Source organism: Magallana gigas, chromosome 9 (genome assembly GCF_963853765.1).
Source record: "Magallana gigas chromosome 9, xbMagGiga1.1, whole genome shotgun sequence".
NCBI lineage: Eukaryota > Metazoa > Mollusca > Bivalvia > Ostreida > Ostreidae > Magallana > Magallana gigas.
In genome coordinates this window covers 39194354-39216978 of record NC_088861.1, presented here as the reverse complement: position 1 = coordinate 39216978, position 22625 = coordinate 39194354, and the positions used below count along the sequence as shown (strand labels likewise).

The window sequence follows — 22625 nt, the reverse complement described above, 5'->3', positions numbered from 1 at the left end:
GAAGAAAATAATGTATGCTGTAAAGATGTATTTCGAATGAATTAAACCATCCCGAATTCAATAATACATTTTCTGTGGTGAATTTATGTCAATTGTACACAATGGCTGAGGTCATTTTAACGCGATTTAAATGAGTTTAAAATTTTTGAAGAATTTAAAATTCATCCAATCAATTCAAAAACGATGACATCAGACGCAGAATTTCAAGCGCAACTTAGATATCATGGTTTGAAAATTAGTTTGAGGTCATTTTAACGCGATTTAAATGAGTTAAAAATTTGAAATTCATCGAATCAATTCGAGGAAGATGTCATCAGACGCAGAATTGTAAGCGTAACTTAAATATAATGTTTTGAAAGTAGCATAAGGTCATTTTAACACGATTTACTAAAATTTAAAAATTTTAAAAGAAATTAAAAATCATCCAATCATTTCGACAGAGATGTCATTAGACGCGAATTTGTAAGCAAAACTTAGATGTCATGTTTTAAAATTGGTCTGATGTCATTTAAACACGATTTAATTAAATTTAAAATTTTCAAAAAAATTAAAAATCATCCAATCAATTCGAGAAAGATGTCATTAGACGCGGAATTGTAAGCGCAACTTAGATGTTATGTTTGAAAATTAGTTTGAGATCATTTTAACGCGATTTAAATGAAATTAAATTTTTTGAAAAAGTTAAAATTCATCTATTCAATTCGAGAGAGATGTCATTAGACGCAGAATTCTAAGCACAACCTAAATATTATAATTTAAAACTAGTCTCAGCTCATTTTAACACGATTTAATCGATTTTAAAATTTTCCAAAAATTTAAAATTCATCCAATCAATTCGAGAAAGATGTCATTAGATGCAGAATTGTAAGCTCAACTGAGGTATCATGTTTTAAAATCAGTCTGATGTCATTTACGCAATTTAAATGAGTTTAAAATTTTTGAAAAATTTAAAATTTATCCAATCAATTCGAGAAAGATGTCATCAGATGCAGAATTGTAAGCGCAACTGAGGTATCATGTTTTAAAATTAGTCTGAGGTCATTTTAATGCGATTTAAATGAGTTTAAAATTTTTGATAAATTAAAAATTCATCCAATCAATTCGAGAAAGATGTCATCAGATGCAGAATTGTAAGTGAAACTTAGATATCATGTACTAAAGTTGGTCTAATGTAATTTTAACACAATTTAAATGACTTTAAATTTTTTGAAAAATTTAAATTTCATCCGTCCAATTCGAAAAAGATGTCATTTGACGCAGAATTTTAAGTGCAATTTAGATATCATGTTTTAAAATTAGTCTCAGGAAGTTTTAACACGATTTAATTAAATTTAAAATTTTCAAAAAATTCAAATTTCATCCCATCAATTTGAAAAAGATTTCATTAGACGCAGAATTGTGTGTGCAACTTAGATATTATGTTTTAAAACTAGTCTGAGGTCATTATAACACATTTATTATGAATTTTAAAATTTAGTGTCCCTACTCGGAATTTCCAGACAATGATTTTTCTCGTAATGCTAGTCTATCATGTCCTCTATCATTCCTGAAAATTTCAGCTTTCTATCTTTTTTCGCTTTAAAATACATGTGTGGACAATGAAAACCCATCGAAAGTGTGTTATATATCTTGACCCCAGCTAGCTTCCGCATTCGGAATTTCCGAACCGTAATTTACCCTGTGCGGCTAGATTTGTATATCTTCTACCAATCTGTAAAATTTCAGCTTTCCATCTTTACTCATTTTTGAGGAAATGCGTGGACAAAAAATTTCGTCGAAAACGTGTCCTATATATTGACCCTGGCTAGCTTCCGTACTCGGAATTTCCAGACAATGATTTTCCTCGTGAGGCTAGACGTTCATGTCATCTATCATTTCGAACAATTTCAGCTTTCTATCATTGCTTGTTCTTGAGGAAATGCGTGCACAAGGAGTTTTCGTCTAAAACGTGTCCTATATTTTGACCCCAGTTAGCTTCCGTACTCGGAATTTCCGGACAATCATTTTCCTCGTGAGGCTAGACTATCGTGTCCTCTATCATTCCTGAAAATTTCAGCTCTCTATCTTTGCTCGTTTTTGAGGAGATGCGTGGACAAGGAGTTCTCGTAAAAAACGTGTCCTATATTTTGACCCCAGTTAGCTTCCGTACTCGGAATTTCCGGACAATGATTTTCCTCGTGAGGCTAGACATTCATGTCCTTTTTCATTCCTGAAAATTTCAGCTTTCTATCATTGCTCGTTTTTGAGGAGATACCTGGACAAGAACTTTTTTAAAAATTACAAAATGGCGGATAAGTCCGAACCGGAAGTGATTTTTACAAAATAAAAAAATGTATATAAGCTTTAGATGATAATAGATAAATGTTGAAAATTTGACAAAAATCGGACCACGCATCTCCGAGAAATCTTCTGCACAAAAATTGTAAAGAAAAAAAAAAGTGAAAAAGAAACATTACAATAATAGAAGGGTCTTCCGCTGAAGACGGGAGACCTAATAATCTTTCTAAAATGTGGATTACACGTTATTGGGAGAAATGATGGAGTTTTGAGGCATGATGCATGTATATTTTACATCTCAGTCACGTACAATTTTTAACAGTGGCCTACGAAAAATGATCTTCACATAATCATTACACTCAAATACCAAGCCCGTGGTACTTATACTTGTTTGTGTATTGCAAGCAAAGCTGTTTCTTATATTTACACTCTTTCGTTTTATTGGAAATCTTTAAATATCAATTACTTATGTATTTTAGACAGATTTATATTAAAAAAAGAAAGTATAGGAATTACTTTTCCAAAAGCATTCAAGGAACTCAGCTAACTTATTCATCACTTCTAGATTTATTTTCAGTTTTAATATAAAAAACAAATCAAAAACAAAATTATGTCAGGAGCATTTAATGGACATTGCAAAAATTTCATATGATATGACTATTGTTTGTGAATAACAAGCAGACATATAAATATTAGTAATTTCAACTATATCTTCAGAAGCAACTGGCTAATTTCATCCAAACTTGTATAGGCACAAAATATTTTGTGACGAAGTTTTTTTTTTAAGTTTGTTCAAGTGAAGGACAAGGTCCCCATTTAAAAGGGGGGAGGGGGTGAAAAAAAGAATGAAAATAGGGTAAGGTGTTTAGAAGAATAGTTCTGGCCAAGAACCAAATAGCCTACAATATCCAAAATTTAACAAGCTTTTTGTTATATGCTGTATATTTAAGTTTTTTCTCATCTTGACCCCAACATGTATCGACGGAGAAAATGAGGTGTTGTCTATATAATGTTTTGAACAGAGGGCAATAAGCACTCTAGTTAACATTCTAATTAGTATGTGAAGGGATAATATACAATTTTGAGAACAAGCGTTTCATGCAATAATTTTTTAAAATCAAGTTTACCATTTCACTCAACGAACAAGTGAAAAGCTGTCAATGTGACAGCAAACCGGGTTTTCTTTTATGTGAACTGTATCCATAATCCATGTCAACCCTGAATTGATAAACACTACTTATCAGCGTATCCAGTAAAATGGAGTACCCTATATGCAATTTTTTGCCCAAAAATTGAGTAAGTTAAAAAGCTGGTATTTTTTTCATAAATTATCAGAAATCCAAATTCTAGCAATATGCACACCTCTGATACATGTTCAATTGATCTGCACAAAAACAACTTCCTATCTTGAAAGCTGTAGGAGGAGTTATAGGTACAATGAGGGTACCCTATATGCAGCCGCCCGCCATTTTCACCATTTTAATAACCTGATTTGTTATCTTTTTTCGCTTTAAAATACATGTGTGGACAATGAAAACCCATCGAAAGTGTGTTATATATCTTGACCCCAGCTAGCTTCCGCATTCGGAATTTCCGAACCGTAATTTACCCTGTGCGGCTAGATTTGTATATCTTCTACCAATCTGTAAAATTTCAGCTTTCCATCTTTACTCATTTTTGAGGAAATGCGTGGACAAAAAATTTCGTCGAAAACGTGTCCTATATATTGACCCTGGCTAGCTTCCGTACTCGGAATTTCCAGACAATGATTTTCCTCGTGAGGCTAGACGTTCATGTCATCTATCATTTCGAACAATTTCAGCTTTCTATCATTGCTTGTTCTTGAGGAAATGCGTGCACAAGGAGTTTTCGTCTAAAACGTGTCCTATATTTTGACCCCAGTTAGCTTCCGTACTCGGAATTTCCGGACAATCATTTTCCTCGTGAGGCTAGACTATCGTGTCCTCTATCATTCCTGAAAATTTCAGCTCTCTATCTTTGCTCGTTTTTGAGGAGATGCGTGGACAAGGAGTTTTCGTCTAAAACGTGTCCTATATTTTGACCCCAGTTAGCTTCCGTACTCGGAATTTCCGGACAATGATTTTCCTCGTGATGCTAGACATTCATGTCCTTTTTCATTCCTGAAAATTTCAGCTTTCTATCATTGCTCGTTTTTGAGGAGATACCTGGACAAGAACTTTTTTAAAAATTACAAAATGGCGGATAAGTCCGAACCGGAAGTGATTTTTACAAAATAAAAAAAATGTATATAAGCTTTAGATGATAATAGATAAATGTTTAAAATTTGACAAAAATCGGACCACGCATCTCCGAGAAATCTTCTGCACAAAAATTGTAAAGAAAAAAAAAAGTGAAAAAGAAACATTACAATAATAGAAGGGTCTTCCGCTGAAGACGGAAGACCCTAAAAAAAATAATGAAGAATTTCCAACAGAATCAGTACAAGGTCTTCCGTTGGAAACGGAAGACCTTAATAAACTTTCATTTACTAGATTTATCGTCTACACGTACATACTAAGATTTCAACGCCTTTAGAAACCCTGACGTGCACCTGGGCACACGACGCACCTGTTTTGTATATATCTTGTATATTCTGTGTTAGTGCCAGGGGTTTTCTTAGGTTGGACAAACAATAGGCTCTAATTAGATATACACAAACGAACAAAACTATGTTTAGTCAAACAAAGCAGAAATACCCCGTCCGATATAACAAAGGCAGTTGAGAGTCTTTTCATCTTTAACATGTATCTAGAAGATCTAGAATTATACTTAGAAATAATTCAAATTAAAAAAAAATACATATCTTAAACAAATTATTAAATTAAATCATCCATTATTCATTTTCTAATCTTGTTTAATAACCGGATGAACTTAGAGAGAGAGAGAGAGAGAGACAGAGAGAGAGAGAGAGAGAGAGAGAAAGAGAAAGAGAGAGAGAGAGAGGAGAGAGAGCTTTCATCTATTAATTTATAATGGGAAACAAACATACTTTAATATAATTTCATGTGCAGATTTAGATATAGAGACTGCGATCATCCCTACAATAATTTTGAAACCAAAAAAAAAGGGGGGGGGGGGGTTTATAACGGCAATCCATGTCCATTCGAGCGACGTTGATGATAGCGATCTGTGTTCAATGGAGCGACAATTAAAACCGCATGGAACACCCCCCCCCCCCTTTCCTTGGAAATTATATAATCACTCGGATAACCCCCTCCAATCTCTATAAAAGCGCTTTGCATTTAATTTATGTATTCAACCTGAATCTGTTCAGCTTGATCAAACTTGACTTAAAAGGAACTTAAAGATGATGTAAAGACAACTTAAAGGGAGCATAAATGCCACTTTAGGATGCTTAAAGGTGGCTTAAAGATGGTTTAAAGGTGACTTAAAGAAGTTTGGACATTAAGGTCCTATAAGCCCAGCTTAAAGGTGACTTAAAGGTGGCTTAAAGATTGTATATCCTTTAAGCCACCTTTACGCCACCTTTAAGGCACCTTTAAGGACTTGCTTAAAGATTTGTTTTTTCGCCCTGTGTTTCTGTTAATACTGAAGTTTAATTAAGGTCGGAATAGAAAAATATTTCATGTATATTCAAACAATGAACTGGTTCGCTGTCTTTACGAGTACGAGTAAAAGTGCCCTGTAATCAATGACAGCGAACCAGTCTATCATTTCTCTATATTGGTGGAAGTATTAACATTATTACATGTATGGTGCAAGTATTTTCTCAATTACTATGCTATTTCTGTTAAGTGCTCAAATTGAATAAAAAAAGTGTATTCAACTAGAATGAATAAGCTGGCATAACATTACTAAGACGTTTTTTATGGCTTGTTATAAGCTGAAAAAGATATATTGACACTGTGCAATGAAATTTATTGTTTGTATTAAAGTGGATAGCCTATACTTGATTCAAAACGCTGCGGCGAGCTGATTAAAATTATGGCCAATGTTACTAAGGTGAGCGATGTAGCCCATGGGCCTTTTGACTTTTTATTGAAGGTTCTGGAGAATCAAATGATACTAAGGCGGAAAAAATGAATTTGAATGAGCAGTCTTAAGGTACAAGTTCATTTCATGCCCTGATCACGACATGTGAAATAAAATGTTTGTCTTAATGCCCTCTCTATTTCTCTCTGTCTCTTTCTGTCTGTCTCTCGTGCATTTTTTGAACCCTTATACACTCTCTTATGTAGCGCCTAACGTGCGTTGGCTTGTATGCATGCTTTTAATAGATTGACCCAATTGAATTCAACCACAAGGACTATATCATTCAGATTTTGGGTACGAATTGCTTGAAAATATAGTTGATTACACGGAAACAGTTTAATTTTTTTTTTTGGTCATTCCCATGAGCAACTTAAAGTTATGTTACAGGTAATTTAATCAGTATAAAAATGATACATATCATTTTGTTTAAAGACAGTAGTAAGATAATTTTACAACACATGTATTGATTCTTTTCTTTTAATATGATACTGGTTTAATCTTGTTTTAATTCAAAAAGACAGATATCTTGAAAACACATTATTAAGGTTGCTAAATGACAAAGGCGCACAAGGCCTGACAAACCCCCCTCGTACCCAGTATTTTGAAATGGAATATGAACGTACAAAAAATCTTTACATTTGAAACTGTGCATCAGTACATGTATAATAGAACTGCATTCTCTGACAAATAAATAATATACAATAATACACGCACTTGGTACTTATCTTCTTTAATTGTTTTATTTGATGCTTTCTAAGCATTACGGCATGATTTCATATATGTGCTAGCGCTATTTTTATCCGACATTATATGTGCAGAACATATACATTACATAATTGTTGTCATTATATAAATGGTATTCCCATATTTTTCTCATAATCAATAAAAAGCAAAACACGTTTTACCTAAAGGCAAAAGAATTAAAAATAAAACGCCGTCTATACGATTCAATCACCCTCTCCATGGTGAAGGGTGGACTACGAGCCTCCGCCTATCACAGTAAGCTACGTTGACACATTAAAGTACGGGTGAATAAATTTAACTCTTTGACAATTATTAATAAATAGCTGGAGAATTGTAGCTCTCCGGGAAAAAAAAATATTGACAGACCGGAGATGGCCACCCATTAAAAAAACTGTATATTTATTGCGCAGAAAAACGTGCGCTAGTTTTCGGCTGAATTACCTTATTTATACGCAAATTATGTGAAAACAATTAGTATCATTAAATTCTTCATGCAATTTACTATTGATATCGTCTGTTCACTCGCCTCGGATAGTTTTTTAAACACCATAACCAGTCCCGTAAATTCATGTGGTCACAGTGGTGCACTTTGTTTACATGTAAAAATGGCGACTCTCGATCTCGGTGTAAATTCAACATACTTGATTTTCCGAGGTCGGTAGCGTGTTTCGATGAAAGTCTAAGGCAAATAAAGAGGCAATGTCAGTAGTAAATTGCATAAAGAATTTAATGGTACTAATTGTTTTCACAGAATTTGCGTGTAAATAAGCTTAATATACTAGTATTCTCTGATAAACAAGAGATGTTTGTGAAACACTTATGCCCCCCTCCTTTGGAAACATTCATAAAGAAAATGAACGCAAACTGCAAATAACTGGAATTTTTCTAAGTCCAATGAATATAACTCTGTTGAAAATTGCTCTATCAAACCCAAAATCAAACTTGACCTAGATATTATTTAGATAAACCTGTATACCAGAAATTATTTCTATGTATAATTTCATATCAATATGTGCACCATATGCGAAGAAAATGAGCAGAAACTACAAATAACAGGAATTTTTCTAAGTCCAAGGGCCATAACTCTGTCGAAAATTGCTCGATTGTACCCAATATCAAAGTTGACCTAGATATAATCATGTTAATCCTTTATACCAAAATTCATATCAATATGTTCATCCTCTGCTAAGAAAATCAGCGGAAACTGTAAATAACTGGAATTTTTCTACGTCCAAGGGCCATAACTCTTTTGAAAATTGCTCGATCGTATCCAATATTAAACTTGACCTAGATATTATCATGACAAACCTGTATACCAAATGCCATTCCAATATGTTTATCCTCTGCGAAGAAAATAAACGGAAACTGTTGGTGGACCGACCGACAGACCGACCGACCGACAGACAGCAGCAAAGACATATGCCCTCCCTTCTTTGAAGGGGGGCATAACAAAATAATTTATATCAGTGGATTTTCCCAGGCGGCATAATATGCGACATCGAAAATAGCCAACGTATACGTCGTTGTTAAACTCTTCACATCGTTCACGATAACATTCACGTTCTATTAAAAAAAAAATACCTCGAAAATTAATATATTCTTTGAACATGTACCCTGATCAGTATACATTTACTATGTATTTATAATTTTGTTTTAAAAGTTCTACTTAATAATAAACGATCTACCGACTCCAAATATGCATTGTATTACTTGTTGCCTACCATCCGTCGTGTCGAAATGTGTCCTTCAGCATTTTGTCGTTCATTTTTATCGGTCATGGGTTTTTTTTTCACTTGATGTCATCACACTCCTCCGAATATCTTCGATGTTGCATGACTACTTACTTATTCACAAATGCAGTTCTGGGGGATTTTGGTAAAAAAAAAATTTAAATTAATACTCGGCTAAGGATTTGCATCAAGGTTTTTATAATATGTTATTTGTTGTCGGTTCGTTGCCTCAATCACTGACGTCATTTTACTACGAGTTCACACTTCAACTTGTTACAAAACGCTCTATAAAATCATTAAAAAATTGTTTTAACAGAATTATTTATCGGGTCAATAATATAATACTTATCAAATATAAATGCATGTTTTTATTTGAAATTTTTTTATTCGAAAATCATTCATCCTCGTGACTTTCATTTTTTTATGTTGATTTTAACTTTTCATTTTTGACATTGCGCCGCATATCGAATTTATGACCGAGTATTATTTCATTTTACTAATGTAATCTCATACAATATTTGATATCAAAACATACATTTAATGCTTATTACTTTAACCCTTTGTGGCACAAGTTTCAAACTTCAGTGTCTTCGATTAACTGAAGCAATTGTCTACGCTAAATTCGGACAATCCTCGTTCTAATAATAACTTACATTTCTGACTCTAGTTTTTAGTTTCATGACCTTAACGTTCAAGCTTTGAATGTAATGTTGAGGCAGTGACCGCCATATTTCTGTCACTTTCGTGATCAGGTCTTTGCGATTATAATTGCTCTCTACATGTCCTTGAACAGGTCGAGACCACTATATTTTGTGACGTCGGCATAAATTTGCATACAAAATTAGGTATCTGTTTACTTTTATTGCCAAACCACTCAGGTGAATGAGTTGCAAGGCATTGCGGGCTACTACAAGTTCCAGTGTATACAAAACGTACTGAATATATATTACCATTTTCAATTGTCCTTTGGAAACTCAATTTCAATTATTTTTCATAATTAGTTAAATAAACATGGAAAATCATGTCTGATCTTTCATTTCTATGCTCACATTTGAAAAAGATTGCCTATGAGGTCTTATATCAACCCATCTAGATACCTCATTGTCAAAGTTCAAAAGAGATGTACGCCCTATTATATTATAAGCAGTGAGTACGTTTTTCACGAGATACCCCAGGTTTGGGACAACATTTATTAGTAGAATTTTAAAGTTTCTTCAGGGACACTCATCAGAATGCTTAGTGTACAAAATACTACACGATACATAACTTGTACTTCTGTATTTGTACATTTGTGCATTTCTACTATCGTGGCTATTTGTGTATGTTAAAAATGTACAATTACCTGCATTTAATAATGGTGTACAATAATCAAGTCACCAATAAACAATTAGGCAGTTTTTCCTTATCAAAATTTGCTTGTACTTGTATGCGTATGTTTACCAGTATATTGATACTGATCTTTACCAGTATATTGATACTGATCGATCTTTGAAGTAATTATTGATAGGTTAAAACAACAGTATTTTTTAATGTGAGCATGGAACAATGTCTACGGTAAGTAATCTTTCCTTTTTCACCTTCTAAAGTCAAATTCAAGTTGTACGAATTTTCCCGCAAGCAATTACACCCCTGTGAATGTGTTCGGAATGTTTTCTTTATCGTTGCTAAGTATGTAATAAATCCAGAGGTGCTCGAATGAAAGTTCACGAGACTTCACCGAGATTTGTTCAGTTCCAGTGAAATTTCGAGCGGAAGTATAAGTGTTCGGATAATATTCTCAAAATACGTAAGTACTGGTCGAGTTTTATATCATATTCTACTTTGATTTATGTTAAAACATCAACATCTTGTAAGATGTATGTCTTATTTCACCATCTAGGTTTTTTAAATTAAACGATGATATTCAGAACACAGCTATCGTTCGTGTTCAATCACGTGTAGAGTGGTTGATAATATAAACATTGGGTTGCTTAATGAAATCATAGCCATGTTTGATGCTTGTAGTGTGCAATACCATGTTTTTAAAAAATTAATGGGTGAATGTTTTGCATAAAAACTTAGTGTATCGAGCCATTTTCAAGGAACATTCTGCATAAAATAGTACAGTCTGTTTCACTATTGATGTTATTACTAGGTCAGGCGCGGATCGAAAATTAATTCTTAGAGGGGATCTCTACTACGCATGTTAATTGTCGCAACAGCAGAAAAAAACGATTTTTTTGTCTTGTTTATTTCTAAAACAAATTTTATCCACCAGTTAATGAAGATAAAGTTTAAAATCAATAAACCTCTAGAATTTATATTCGACTACAATTACCTAGCTAGATTCTCCAAAATAGACCATAATCACGAGGCGCGGTTTTTACTGCAAAACAGAAAGGGTCAAATAAAACCACGTGGTCTAAAATTAAAATGACAATAACATTCGCAGGGGTGAATTAAATATTGTGTATTGTGTAACAGCCACAAACCACGTGTTGAAAAGTAAACATGTTGTAGACCGTCATGCTTTTGCGACTCATTCACTGGATTGGAGAACCTTTTTGACGTAAATATTGTCACATGTTAAATAATGCTATCCATATAAGGTAGTGTACCCGACCTGTTGAAGGCGTATTTTTATGGTTTTCAACACATTTTCAATTATCCATATCGGGAGATCGCGATGGCCATGTAAGGTATTTAAGGTCAGACAACACGTTCTTCGAGCATCTTTTTTGTATCTCCTCGTAATAAAGAGTTCCACTAAATATAATCACGATGTTCACCGAAATTGGTTTAAAAACTAAATTTAATTATGCCTACTAGTCAATATCTTTTCAGTCTTATGAAATGTATCTCAATGTGAAAAAATGAATTAAGCAATTTATATTAAATGATTTCAATTCTTGTAAGTACATCTTACTGGTAATAAGTCAAAACATTTGATAGCTTGTATTGTGAATAATGACCACTTATTAATATGGTCGTAAGTCGTAAGTTCTTTTGTAAAACGCAGCTCTGGTGAGGTACCCTAATAGTGTGCGAGAAAGCTTGTCAAAGTACTAGGAAATCAATAACAAATTTCTTGAAAAAAATATACAAAATTGAAAAACGTGTCGTCTGACCTTACTTTTGTTTTCGGTTTTCCATAATTTAGTGGCAATAGATAAGTGTACCTGTTTATAGACGTCTTGGAATGAATAGCCCTCATTCGGGAATGACGCATAATAACAGCCCATAAATTTGTATCCAAAAATGTATATACATTTGGGAAGTAATACAGCCATCGACGTCTGTAAATTATCCGACCCCTTCGTGAGTTACACAGCCCAAAAACATAGCACAGTACATTCCGTTCCCTGGATGCCAAGACATTCAGGTCGCCATATTCCGTCCGGTCTTCTCCAGATGTAACTCTCTTATTCACAGTGTAGGAACGGAAGTATATAGTTTTGAGTAGCTCTGTTTGTCGAAGTGAGAGAACAAGTAGCACTGCGTACAGTATTTTTATCGTAGATTGAAAATTCGTAAATAATTAATATCTGGACAAGCAGTCTCTTGATTTTTAGTACGGTAGTAAACAAGAATAAGTTTCTAGTGAACTAGAATAATACTTATTATTTACATCTTAAATCATAAAGGGACTATATATGATATGAGCCTAAAATGCCCCACCCCTAAAATGAACCTCATCATTTTACTTTAATTCTTTGTTTTCTTTGTACAGATATATATCTGATGTTTTTACATTATGTTCATTTTAATTCAAGTGCCCACAAATTAGAAATATGATATCATGAAGACAACCTGTTTCCGCCATTTTTGCATTATTAGCATAAAACAGCTTGATTTCAAGCAGTTTTTCTTTCAGAAAACACAGAGCGCAAGCCTTGAACAAACAACATATTTTAATCAGAGATGTAACTAGCCAATGCAAGACTAATAACTGACTAAAAAAATTCCCTTGTTCAAGCATGTGCTCTATAGTTCATATTCGTTAAAAGATAAGAAAAATGACAATTTTTGATGATTTTGATTGAATTATAGAAATGGCGTCACTTCTAACGTCATATACTGCAAGTGAGTGCAAATAAATCAAATAAATGAGTGAAAAATATAATATTTACATTCTACTGTATTTTTCCATTAAATTCTGTGATCTTCAAATGCATCTAAATGTAACAAGTAGTCAAAGGTCAAATTGACGAGTTTTATTATGACGTCATAAACGTTGAACGCTGTAAACTGCAACGTAACAAGCGAAAATCAAAGTTCACGCTTATGGCTGTTACTGTGGCTCTTCCATTAACATTAACTTACCCTTAAGATAAGATAGGAATTTTAAGGTATGAATCACATTTGCAGACAAGGCAAGAAGTTAAAAAATGTAAATATAAGTATAAATCATGATTTTTTGAAGTATACACTCTCATAACTGCAGCAGTGTGTGCATACAAATGTTCATAATGCGGTAACGCGCGTTACTCAATTTGTATGCACACACCGCTGCAGTTATGAGAGTGTATACTTCAAAAAATCATGATTCAATGCTATATTAAATATCAATTCATCTAAAAGATAACATAACGTTTTATTGTTCCCGAAACACTTTTAAAAATGGCGAAATAAGGGTGCCAAACTCATATCATATATAGTTCTTTCTCTTGGAAAAATAATCTTATCAAAACGGTACAAATATTCAATAAGAAATTGAATCACAATAGCAGTTGTTCTCATTTTCGTTGACAAAAATAATGTATTTTGTTGTTAAAATATTAAAGCGATAAATTCTTCGGAACTGAAGTTTTTCTGGCCATACCTCGATATTGTTTATTGTACGCGTAGCTCTTACTTCTCTTTACGGATAGCTCTGTTTTCGCAGTTAAACAACTGTACGCGTAGCGCCGAACATTACCATCATGTATGTCCCCACTGTCGTGCGATAACTAACACCAAGATTGACAAATCGAAACTAATCATGGGACTTCTGTATAATTTCGACTTTAGGTACGAAGTAACGCGAATCGATACTTATACATCCTTAGGCGATGTATTGAGGTTTGAATCAGTAAGGTCCAAACAGATATATTTCAAGTGATGCAATCGGTCACGATCTCATTGCCCGTTAAGGTACGATAAAATACAGTAAAACACGGTTATAGCGAACACGTTTATAATGAATTGACGCTTAGAGCGAAGTGAATTTCATTCCCCAAGTCTCTATTTCATGTTGTAAACTTGACGGATATAACGAATTACGCTTATAACGAAGTTAAATTGGCTGTCCCTGGGACTTCGATATAAGTGTGTTTTACTGTACGTTCCGATAAAATTGCCCACATATAATTTCCGATGTGATCTCGATCTCATCCGAACATCACAACACGAGAACCCATTTTTGTGTACGTGAATATACGTGTATGTTACGATACGCTCATTAGGAACCAATGTCCTCGGTTGCGATGGGGCATTACAATGATCGCGATTCTTTTCACGATCAAAATGGACGATGACCAGGATCTGAATTACGATTGAAACACGGCGGCCATATCTAAATGTGTCTAGCCCGAATGACCACGCAGGGATTCTTTAACTCCTAAAACCCTTTGCGACTTATAATTTTTCTCAAATTATTAGTGGTGATTACATGTATTGGGTTATTTTACTAATTTGGGGGGACCGCAACAAAACCAAACCTCTTCAAAACAAACTTCTAGATGCTCTAACAGCACTACCCGTACAGTAAAAGTCTAATGCTTTTGCGCTACGCGTACAGTATGAAATAATCAAAGCTTGTGATATCTTAGTGATATTTGTTACTTTTATTTGCAATAGCATCAGAAGCAAGGTCAGGGTTTTCTCTTTAGTTATCTACCTTTACATGTCATCAATTCAGTTGTAATGATTGTATTTTGTACATTATAATGATTTCAATCTTGAAGTGCCCTTGGATATTGGTTATCAAAATTTTCACTTGAAAATCGTATGGCATAAAGAATATATACAACTTATATACTTTTGTCAGTTTTTTGCCGTAACGTATTGAATTGTTCCGTAAGCTTTTTAAATCCTTTGATCAATTCATCGGAATAAAAGTACACTGAAACTGTCTTCGACTGTACGCAGAGCTACGTGTTCAATTTTTTTACTCGCTTCGACGAACAGCGGTACCCAAAACTCTACACTTCCGTTCCTACACTGTGTTTTTCTAATCTCATCAATAACAACTGCGGTTCGTTGTTAAAATAACCATTTACAGGTTATTATTTACTGTCCAATGAAATTTACCTTGACACCAATTTACACGGCGAGTGCGATAAACAAATCGAATAGTCAGTATCTTTCACGCCGCCTTACCGTATGTGAAGAGATGGAACTTGATTTTATTGAATTAACTTTACCAGTTATACTCGACAGAGTTTGCCGTCTGTCAAGTTTTACACATCGGAGCATCGATCAACACGGTCATCGGTTTTTCTGGAGCGGCCGTTTCGATGTTTGTTTTTATAAGATCCGCATGCTTTATATCGTTTGAGAAAATTAGAAAAACCAGACTGGCTCACTGAGAAAATACCTACTATCTCCTGTTGGGTATAACCACTTGTGAACATAGTACAATGTAATTATAACATTTCTCACAGGGGTAGACATGTGTTTACTTTTGGAAGCCATCTTGTTAATTGCAAAATATATGACAGATAATAGGTCAATTTTATAACTCTCTATTGAGCACCTATCAACAGCAACAGCTTGTTGTCCCCCGCCGCAACGCGGTGCGGGGACATAGAAATGCCGGGCGTCCGTCCGTGCGTCCGTGTGTCCGTGCGTCCGTGTGTCCGTCCGTCACACTTTTTTGTAAGCGCTCTCATGCCTACAAATTTTGACGGATTTTATTTAATTTATACCAAATGTATATACCACTATTACCTTGGTCAAGTTCGAAAATCAGCATTGGTCGATACTTTTTGTTGGAGTTATGGTACTTTGACCGCAATAATGACTCCGTTTTATCCAAAAATTGACCTTGTAAGCGCTCTCATGCCTACAAATTTTGACAGATTTTCATTAAATTTATACCAAATGTTTATACCACTATTACCTTGGTCAAGTTCGAAAATCAGCATTGGTCGATACTTTTTGTTGGAGTTATGGTACTTTGACCGCAATAATGACTCCGTTTTATCCAAAAATTGACCTTGTAAGCGCTCTCATGCCTACAAATTTTGACAGATTTTCATTAAATTTATACCAAATGTTTATACCACTAATACTTTGGTCAAGTTCGAAAAACAGCATTGGTCGATGGACTCGATACTAGTATACTGCTTGACCGGCGGGGGACCCAGGAATTCTATTCTTGTTATGATTGATTTATTTCCAGTGCGAATGAAATAAAAATTAGTTTTGAGAGCATTGAAATTTTTGCCGCCATTTTTATGACAAACTTATATGGCATGATGCTGTATAACCCTATAGTAAATGTACCCTTATTTGACATGGCCCTTAAAAGAACCAGATGGCAAATTTTCATGAAAATGTTCAATGCAGGTACACTATAGTTAGTGTATTTTACACATGGTTAAAAATAAACTTTAAATTTTTTTTTAAATTATAGATTCTTACGCAAAAATACCCTAAATCGGCTACCTTTAAGAAGAATTACGGAATTTGCATGTTGTGGTGTACAGAACAGACTACATGGTATTGCTGGAACTGACCATATTCAAAAGAGCTTGATTTCGCTTTGTATGCTTCAACTTCTCCAGGGTTTTGATAATATATATGGATATACTTGCTGCGTCATTAGGGTCACCTTAGTATCTTAGTTGACCTTTTGCTATCGGTCTTTGTCCGTCACTGTGTTTTGTTCGATAACAATTTTACATTTTTAGTTCTTTAAAAGAGATCCATAGCGCTTGTGTCAGGGGTTCAGGCCCCAGGGCAAGACCAACATGGCTATATATGAAAATTTATTAATTCGTAGAAAATTGTCTCTACTTTGAGAATTATTATATGCATGGTTATGATGTCCATGAAGCCCATTACCTTAATTGTGAAATCATGGCGCCTTGGTCATGGGTTTTAAAAGTCCTAGAGTGGGGTCAATATGGCCATATAGTAAATTAGAAAGTCCTCTTCCCTACTCCCATAGTAATGGAAGATAAAATGAATGCATGATTATAATGTCAATATAACTTTTCACCAAACCCATAGTTCCTGGGTCAGGGATTCATACCCTTTGGTGGGGCCAATATGGCTGCATAGTGAAAATCGATAAAATTATATATTTGTAATGTAATTTATCGACTAAATGCTTTGTATTATTTCAATAATGACCTCTTCTTAAACTCTAAATTTCACTGCCTTAATTATTTGGAGGAGGCATGACAAATATGGCCATATATAGTGAACATGTATGTTTTAGGTCACTTGAGTCACTACATCTTGAAGTATATTGTCACTTGGGCATATTCAACTAAATATATACTTTTATCTTAGAATATCTACTTTAATTTTCTGCGTATTGTATGCTTGTAGCGGTAAACTGCTAAATAAAAGTAAAGTAAAATATATGCTTTTTGCATTATAAATGAAACTAATAATACTTTCATGTATAAAATAGTGGTCATTTACGGCCTGCTAGCCTCTTTTTACAAAAAAGTTACAATTGTGTCGCCCATGGAGCAAGAATGTAGATATTCCTCCTCTCTTAGCCCCCTTGGCCCTCCCTTTTTTATAAATTAATGTTTGCAAACCTCAAATGATGTAAGCGGGGCTAACAGTCATTGTGAGTCTTGGAGACACTCCACATTGGAGTTTAAAATACAAATATAAGACTACCTGAAAGGGGTGTATCTAAGAACTATTGTGACCGTCAAAGCCCCTGGGCCTATTGGTTTTTGAGGAATTCTTTTCAGATAACATATTTTTGCAATGTTCCACTTAGTCTTTTTGAACGCATTTTCGGGACAAAAATAAGCCAATCCGTCTCTCAAAGAAGACTGAATGTTCAGATTACAGAATAAATATTGCTAGTGTTGACTGAGTTGTGTATCTTTGATATTATTTTAATTGTGTTCAACCAAATCATCTCAAGATTTTTTAAAAATCAAAATCGCAAATAAAGTAGACACATTATCATATAATGTACTAATCATCAGTCATTTACTTTATACATTGTACATATAAATGTTCACCTGCAAGCCTTTAAACCTGTTGTACTAAATGTGAACTCGTATACAATTCTATTCGATATAATGGTCACCATCACGGTTTTAGCTCATATGATCTAAAAGCTCATGTGAGTTATTCTGATTACTTGTTGTCTGGCATCCGTCTGTCTGTCCTTCTGTATTTTGTTTTTACATTTTCAACTTCTTCTCCAGAACCACTGGGCAAATTTAAACAAAACTTGGCACTAAGCATAATTAGGTAAAGGAGATTCAAGCTTGTAAAATAAAAGAACCATGCTCTTTTTCAAGGGAAAACAATAAGGAATAATTCAAATTTATATGTTTTGTTCAAAACCCATTTTGCGAGAAAAAAATAAATAAAAAATAAATCCTAGATCCTCGAGGGAATGATAAGGTCAAGCCTAGTGGCCAAATTTTTACATAAAAATATATAAAAATCTTCTTCTAGCTTATATTTCAAGTGTGTTTAATTCATGAATCCCTGAGATAGGGTTGGGGCACAATGCGAGGTACATTTTTTTGGGAATATATCTATATATTCTACTATATAGAAAAAAATCTTTAAGATAGTATGGGCCACCTGTCGATATTAATGTGGATAAAAGTATTTTATAATGATTTCAAAAAACCGTTTTAAGATTTTAGAATATTTGACCGTAAATATGTTTTTTTGTGGAAAGATAAAAGATTTTAAAAGCCCCAGCAGGCTTTGAACTCATGACTTACAGCTGCGCTGTTGAGTAACAGTTTCGTTGGTAGAAAAAGTTTATAAAATTATGCTTGATTTTATTGTTTATTTCGATCGGAAGTACGTCACAATGTGGAGGTGTCCCATACACCCTAAGGGTAGCATTTTTTTTCAAAAACCATTGGACCAGAAACGTTTTACAATGTAACTTGTGTGGAAGCATCATTAGGTTGTGTAGATTGAAGTTTCTTTAAATCATGATCCATGGAAGTATGAGGGAGGGGATGGGGGGTTCAAATTTTACTTAGGAAAAATCCTCACATGTATTATATTTTCAAAACACCGATGTTATTTATTACTTATTGGCAAGCATCTCGACATATCGTTGATTTTTTATTGTTTAGACTGTGGCCAACGGCCAATTCTTTGGCCCCACAGAGGATGTTGTAAGTTATATTTTTAAATGTCTTCTTGAGAACTACAATGCTCAATATGTGACGACTATAAAATCATCCTGTTACCAAAGGACCTAAATATTTTACATAATAATATCTTAATATTTTTTTTTATATATACATGATCTATTATTCTACATTGTGCTTACATTTTGTATATGACTCCAGATATGGCTATTGTTGCTCAGGGGAGCGATGTGGCTCATGGCCTTTTGTTAATATTACTCTATTTAATGTATTTTAGCTCACCTGAGCTAAAAGCTCAAGTGAGCTTTTCTGATCACTTTTTGTCCGGTGTCCGTCCGTATGTCTGTCTGTCTGTAAACTTTTTACATTTTCGACTTCTTCTCCAGAACCAATGGACCAATTTCAATTAAACTTGGCACAAAGCATTCTTTGGTTAAGGAACTTCAAATTTTATAAATGAGGGTCCACACTCTTTTTCAAGGGGAGATAATCAGGATTTATTGAAAATTTGTTTATATTTTTTTTCAAAAATCTTCTCATAAACCGTTTGGCCAGAAAAGCTGAAACTTGTGTTGAAGCATTCTCAGATAGTGTAGATCAAAGTTTGTTCAAATCATGGTCCCCGGGGGTTAGCAGGGGCCACGATGGGGGTCAAAGTTTTAAATAGATATATAAAGAGTATATCTTTAAAAATCTTCTTCTCAGAAACCTATCAGCCAAGAACGCTGAAACTTGTGTTGAAGCATCCTTATGTACGGTAGTGTAAATTTAAAGTTGTGAAAATCATGACCCCCTGGGGTAGGGTGGGGCCACAATAGGGGGTCGAACTTTTACATAGGAATATATAGTGTAAATCTTTTAAAATCTTCTTCTCAAAACTAATCAGCCAGGTAAGGTAAAACTTGTGTGGAAGCATCCTCAGATATTGTAAATTAAAGTTTGTTCAAATCATGGTCCCCGGAGGTAAGGTGGGGCCACAATGGGGTCAAAGTTTTACATAGAATATATAAATTATTTATAAATATATGTAAATATTTACATATAAATGCATATAACATATAAATATATGTAAATCTTTAAAAAGCTTCTTCTCAGAAACCAATCAGCCAGGTAAGGTAAAACTTGTATGGAAGCATTCTTATGGAGTGTAGATACAAATTTGTGAATATCAAGACCCCGGGGTGGACTGGAGCTATACTTGGAGGGGAGGGGGGTCAAACTTTTAAAAAGGAATATAAAGTGTCAATTCTTCATATAAACTAATCAGCCAGGAAAGCTGAAACTTGTGAGGAAGCATCCTCAGATATTGTAAATTAAAATTTGTTCGAATCATCGCCCCTGGGGGTAAGGTGGGGCCACAATGGGGGTCGAATTCTTACATAGAATATATAGAATAAATCTTTAAAAATCTTCTTCCCTGAAACCTGAAACTTGTGTGGAAGCATTCTTATTTAGTGTAGATACAAACGTGTGGTACGGCAGATTCAAGTTTGTTTAAATCATGATCTCCAGAGGTAGGATAGGGTCACAACGTGGGAGGGGAGGGGGTTAAAAATTTACATAAGGAAATTTTTGAAATATCGTTTTCTAAAAACCAACTAGCCTAGAAAAGCTGTAACTTTACTGAAAGCAACCTCAGATAATGTAGATTTAAATTAATTCAATCAAGATCTTGAGAATTACGGTGCATGGGGCCATATTGGGATTCTAATTTTACAAAGGAATATATTTTAATTATTCATGAAAAATGAAATGTTATGATATATGGTTTTACTTAAATAATTTTGACATATTGCTGATTCTTTCAAATTTTTTAGACTTTGGTCCTTGAACGATTCTTGGGCAACACAAGGAGTTCAGAGTTGTATGTAGGTTTATATCCCATATATAAGCAATTGTTTAGGATTGTTTTGAGAACTGCAATGCTCAACATGTGATATGACTATAAAAAAACATCATGTTAGAAAAGGGATTGATTACATATGTATAAGCATAGACATATCTAGGATAAAAATAAACTTTTATTTATGCAGGATCTACATGTACTACATTAGCCAGATAGTTTGTATTATGACTCCATTAAGCTGATTTTACCATACCTATTGTTGCTCAGGTGAGCGATGAGGCCCATGGGCCTCTTGTTATCTTTTATTTTGAAGCAGACCTTGCTCTTTATATTGCGTCGTTTTTGTGCATTTTTTAAATAAGTATTGTGCTGACCTTTATATATGTTTTATTTTTTGAAATCTTAGGAATAGTTATTAATTGTAAATATAATTCTGAACGTGACTGCTAACAGGCTATATTTTTTAATCATTTAAAATAATAACTACATTTGTAAGTTATGAACGTCATTTGCATTATTATTATTATAACTATTATTATTATTATCATAACTATTATTATTAGTAGTAGTAGTATTATCATGTCAGAAGACATATATTCATTTCATTCAAAGACGGTGTTTTCTTTATTGTTGATTGATTTTGATAAGTGTTATATTTTGGTTGTTGTATGATTAAAGTAAAAATCCACAAAATGAAAAAATTTCCGGTGGTATGTATTGTCAGTTTTTATCTATTTCATTCTTTATTCCCAGTGATTAAAAAAAAATATTTTCATTGTAGTATATATTTGGCAAAATTTAATGGTTTTATTTATATATTGTAAACATGTCATTAATATGATTTATCTATTTGCTATAATAAATAACTCAAACTTAATAATGTTTTACGTGTTTATGCATCGTGTTGTTGAGACATGCACTCTTCCTTACATTTACCTACTTTGTTAATTGATACTCAACACCAAACGGTTAAAAGATTTCTTAATGAAAAAATTACACGACTATTAAAACACCGATTTACTTTATTATTACTTTCGTTTGAAGAATATTTTTAACATCTTTATCCAGCTACATTTAACTTATCGGTGTAGAGCTTTATGTCTGACTTAAAAAGACTTTCTCTTAACTTATTTTAAACTACTATTAAGCATGGAAATAATCATGATATCAGTGGTGCACAAGTTGATAAAAGAAATGAGGAATCTCAGTCCCATCGAATTGGATTTTAGAATGCATGAATGTTTTATTGAAACAACTTCATACAACAGCAAATTATTCCATTCCTAATAAAATTCAAATGCTCTAGTTTCTTGGTGTATTGATTAAATCATACGATGTACTTTTAAAATTGACGTAATTTTATAGATATTATGTTCAAGGTATGGCCTCGATATTTAAATACTATTCGGGATTCTCGTGTGTACTTCCCAGTGGAAAAAAGGTTAATATTTTCCATTATGAATATAGTAAATCATAACTAATTAAATGTTTTCTTTGGTGAATCATGTAGTTTTCGGGCTGGAATTGTTAACAAAAAAAATATTACCCACTTACGTGGGCCATTATTTTTTCTACAGTGCTATATTTTTTCATACCCGCATAAATCTTCATAAACTTGTTTCTTTAAATAAGCTTCTCAACATTCAGATCTTGTACTCAATTCTTCTCCCGAATATAAAGATACTAAAGATATGTCCATACACTTATATTAGCATGTATTTCAAACCC

At 33.6% G+C, this 22625-nt stretch overlaps 1 protein-coding gene across 2 annotated transcripts in view; it reads left to right on the top strand.

Moving 5' to 3' along the window:
- LOC136271551 (uncharacterized) overlaps positions 1-17839 on the top strand; it is an 83798-nt gene extending 65959 nt beyond the window's left edge. The window contains exons 7-8 of one of the 2 annotated variants that reach the window (XM_066071784.1): positions 6304-6363; positions 16363-17839. In XM_066071784.1, the coding sequence (XP_065927856.1) occupies positions 6304-6362 (59 nt within the window). In that variant the 3' untranslated portion in view covers position 6363; positions 16363-17839. Of the gene's footprint in view, positions 1-6303; positions 6502-16362 lie in introns of those variants that run through there. The other variant, XM_066071785.1, reaches the window with a different exon arrangement.
- Positions 17840-22625: the final 4786 nt, after the last annotated feature.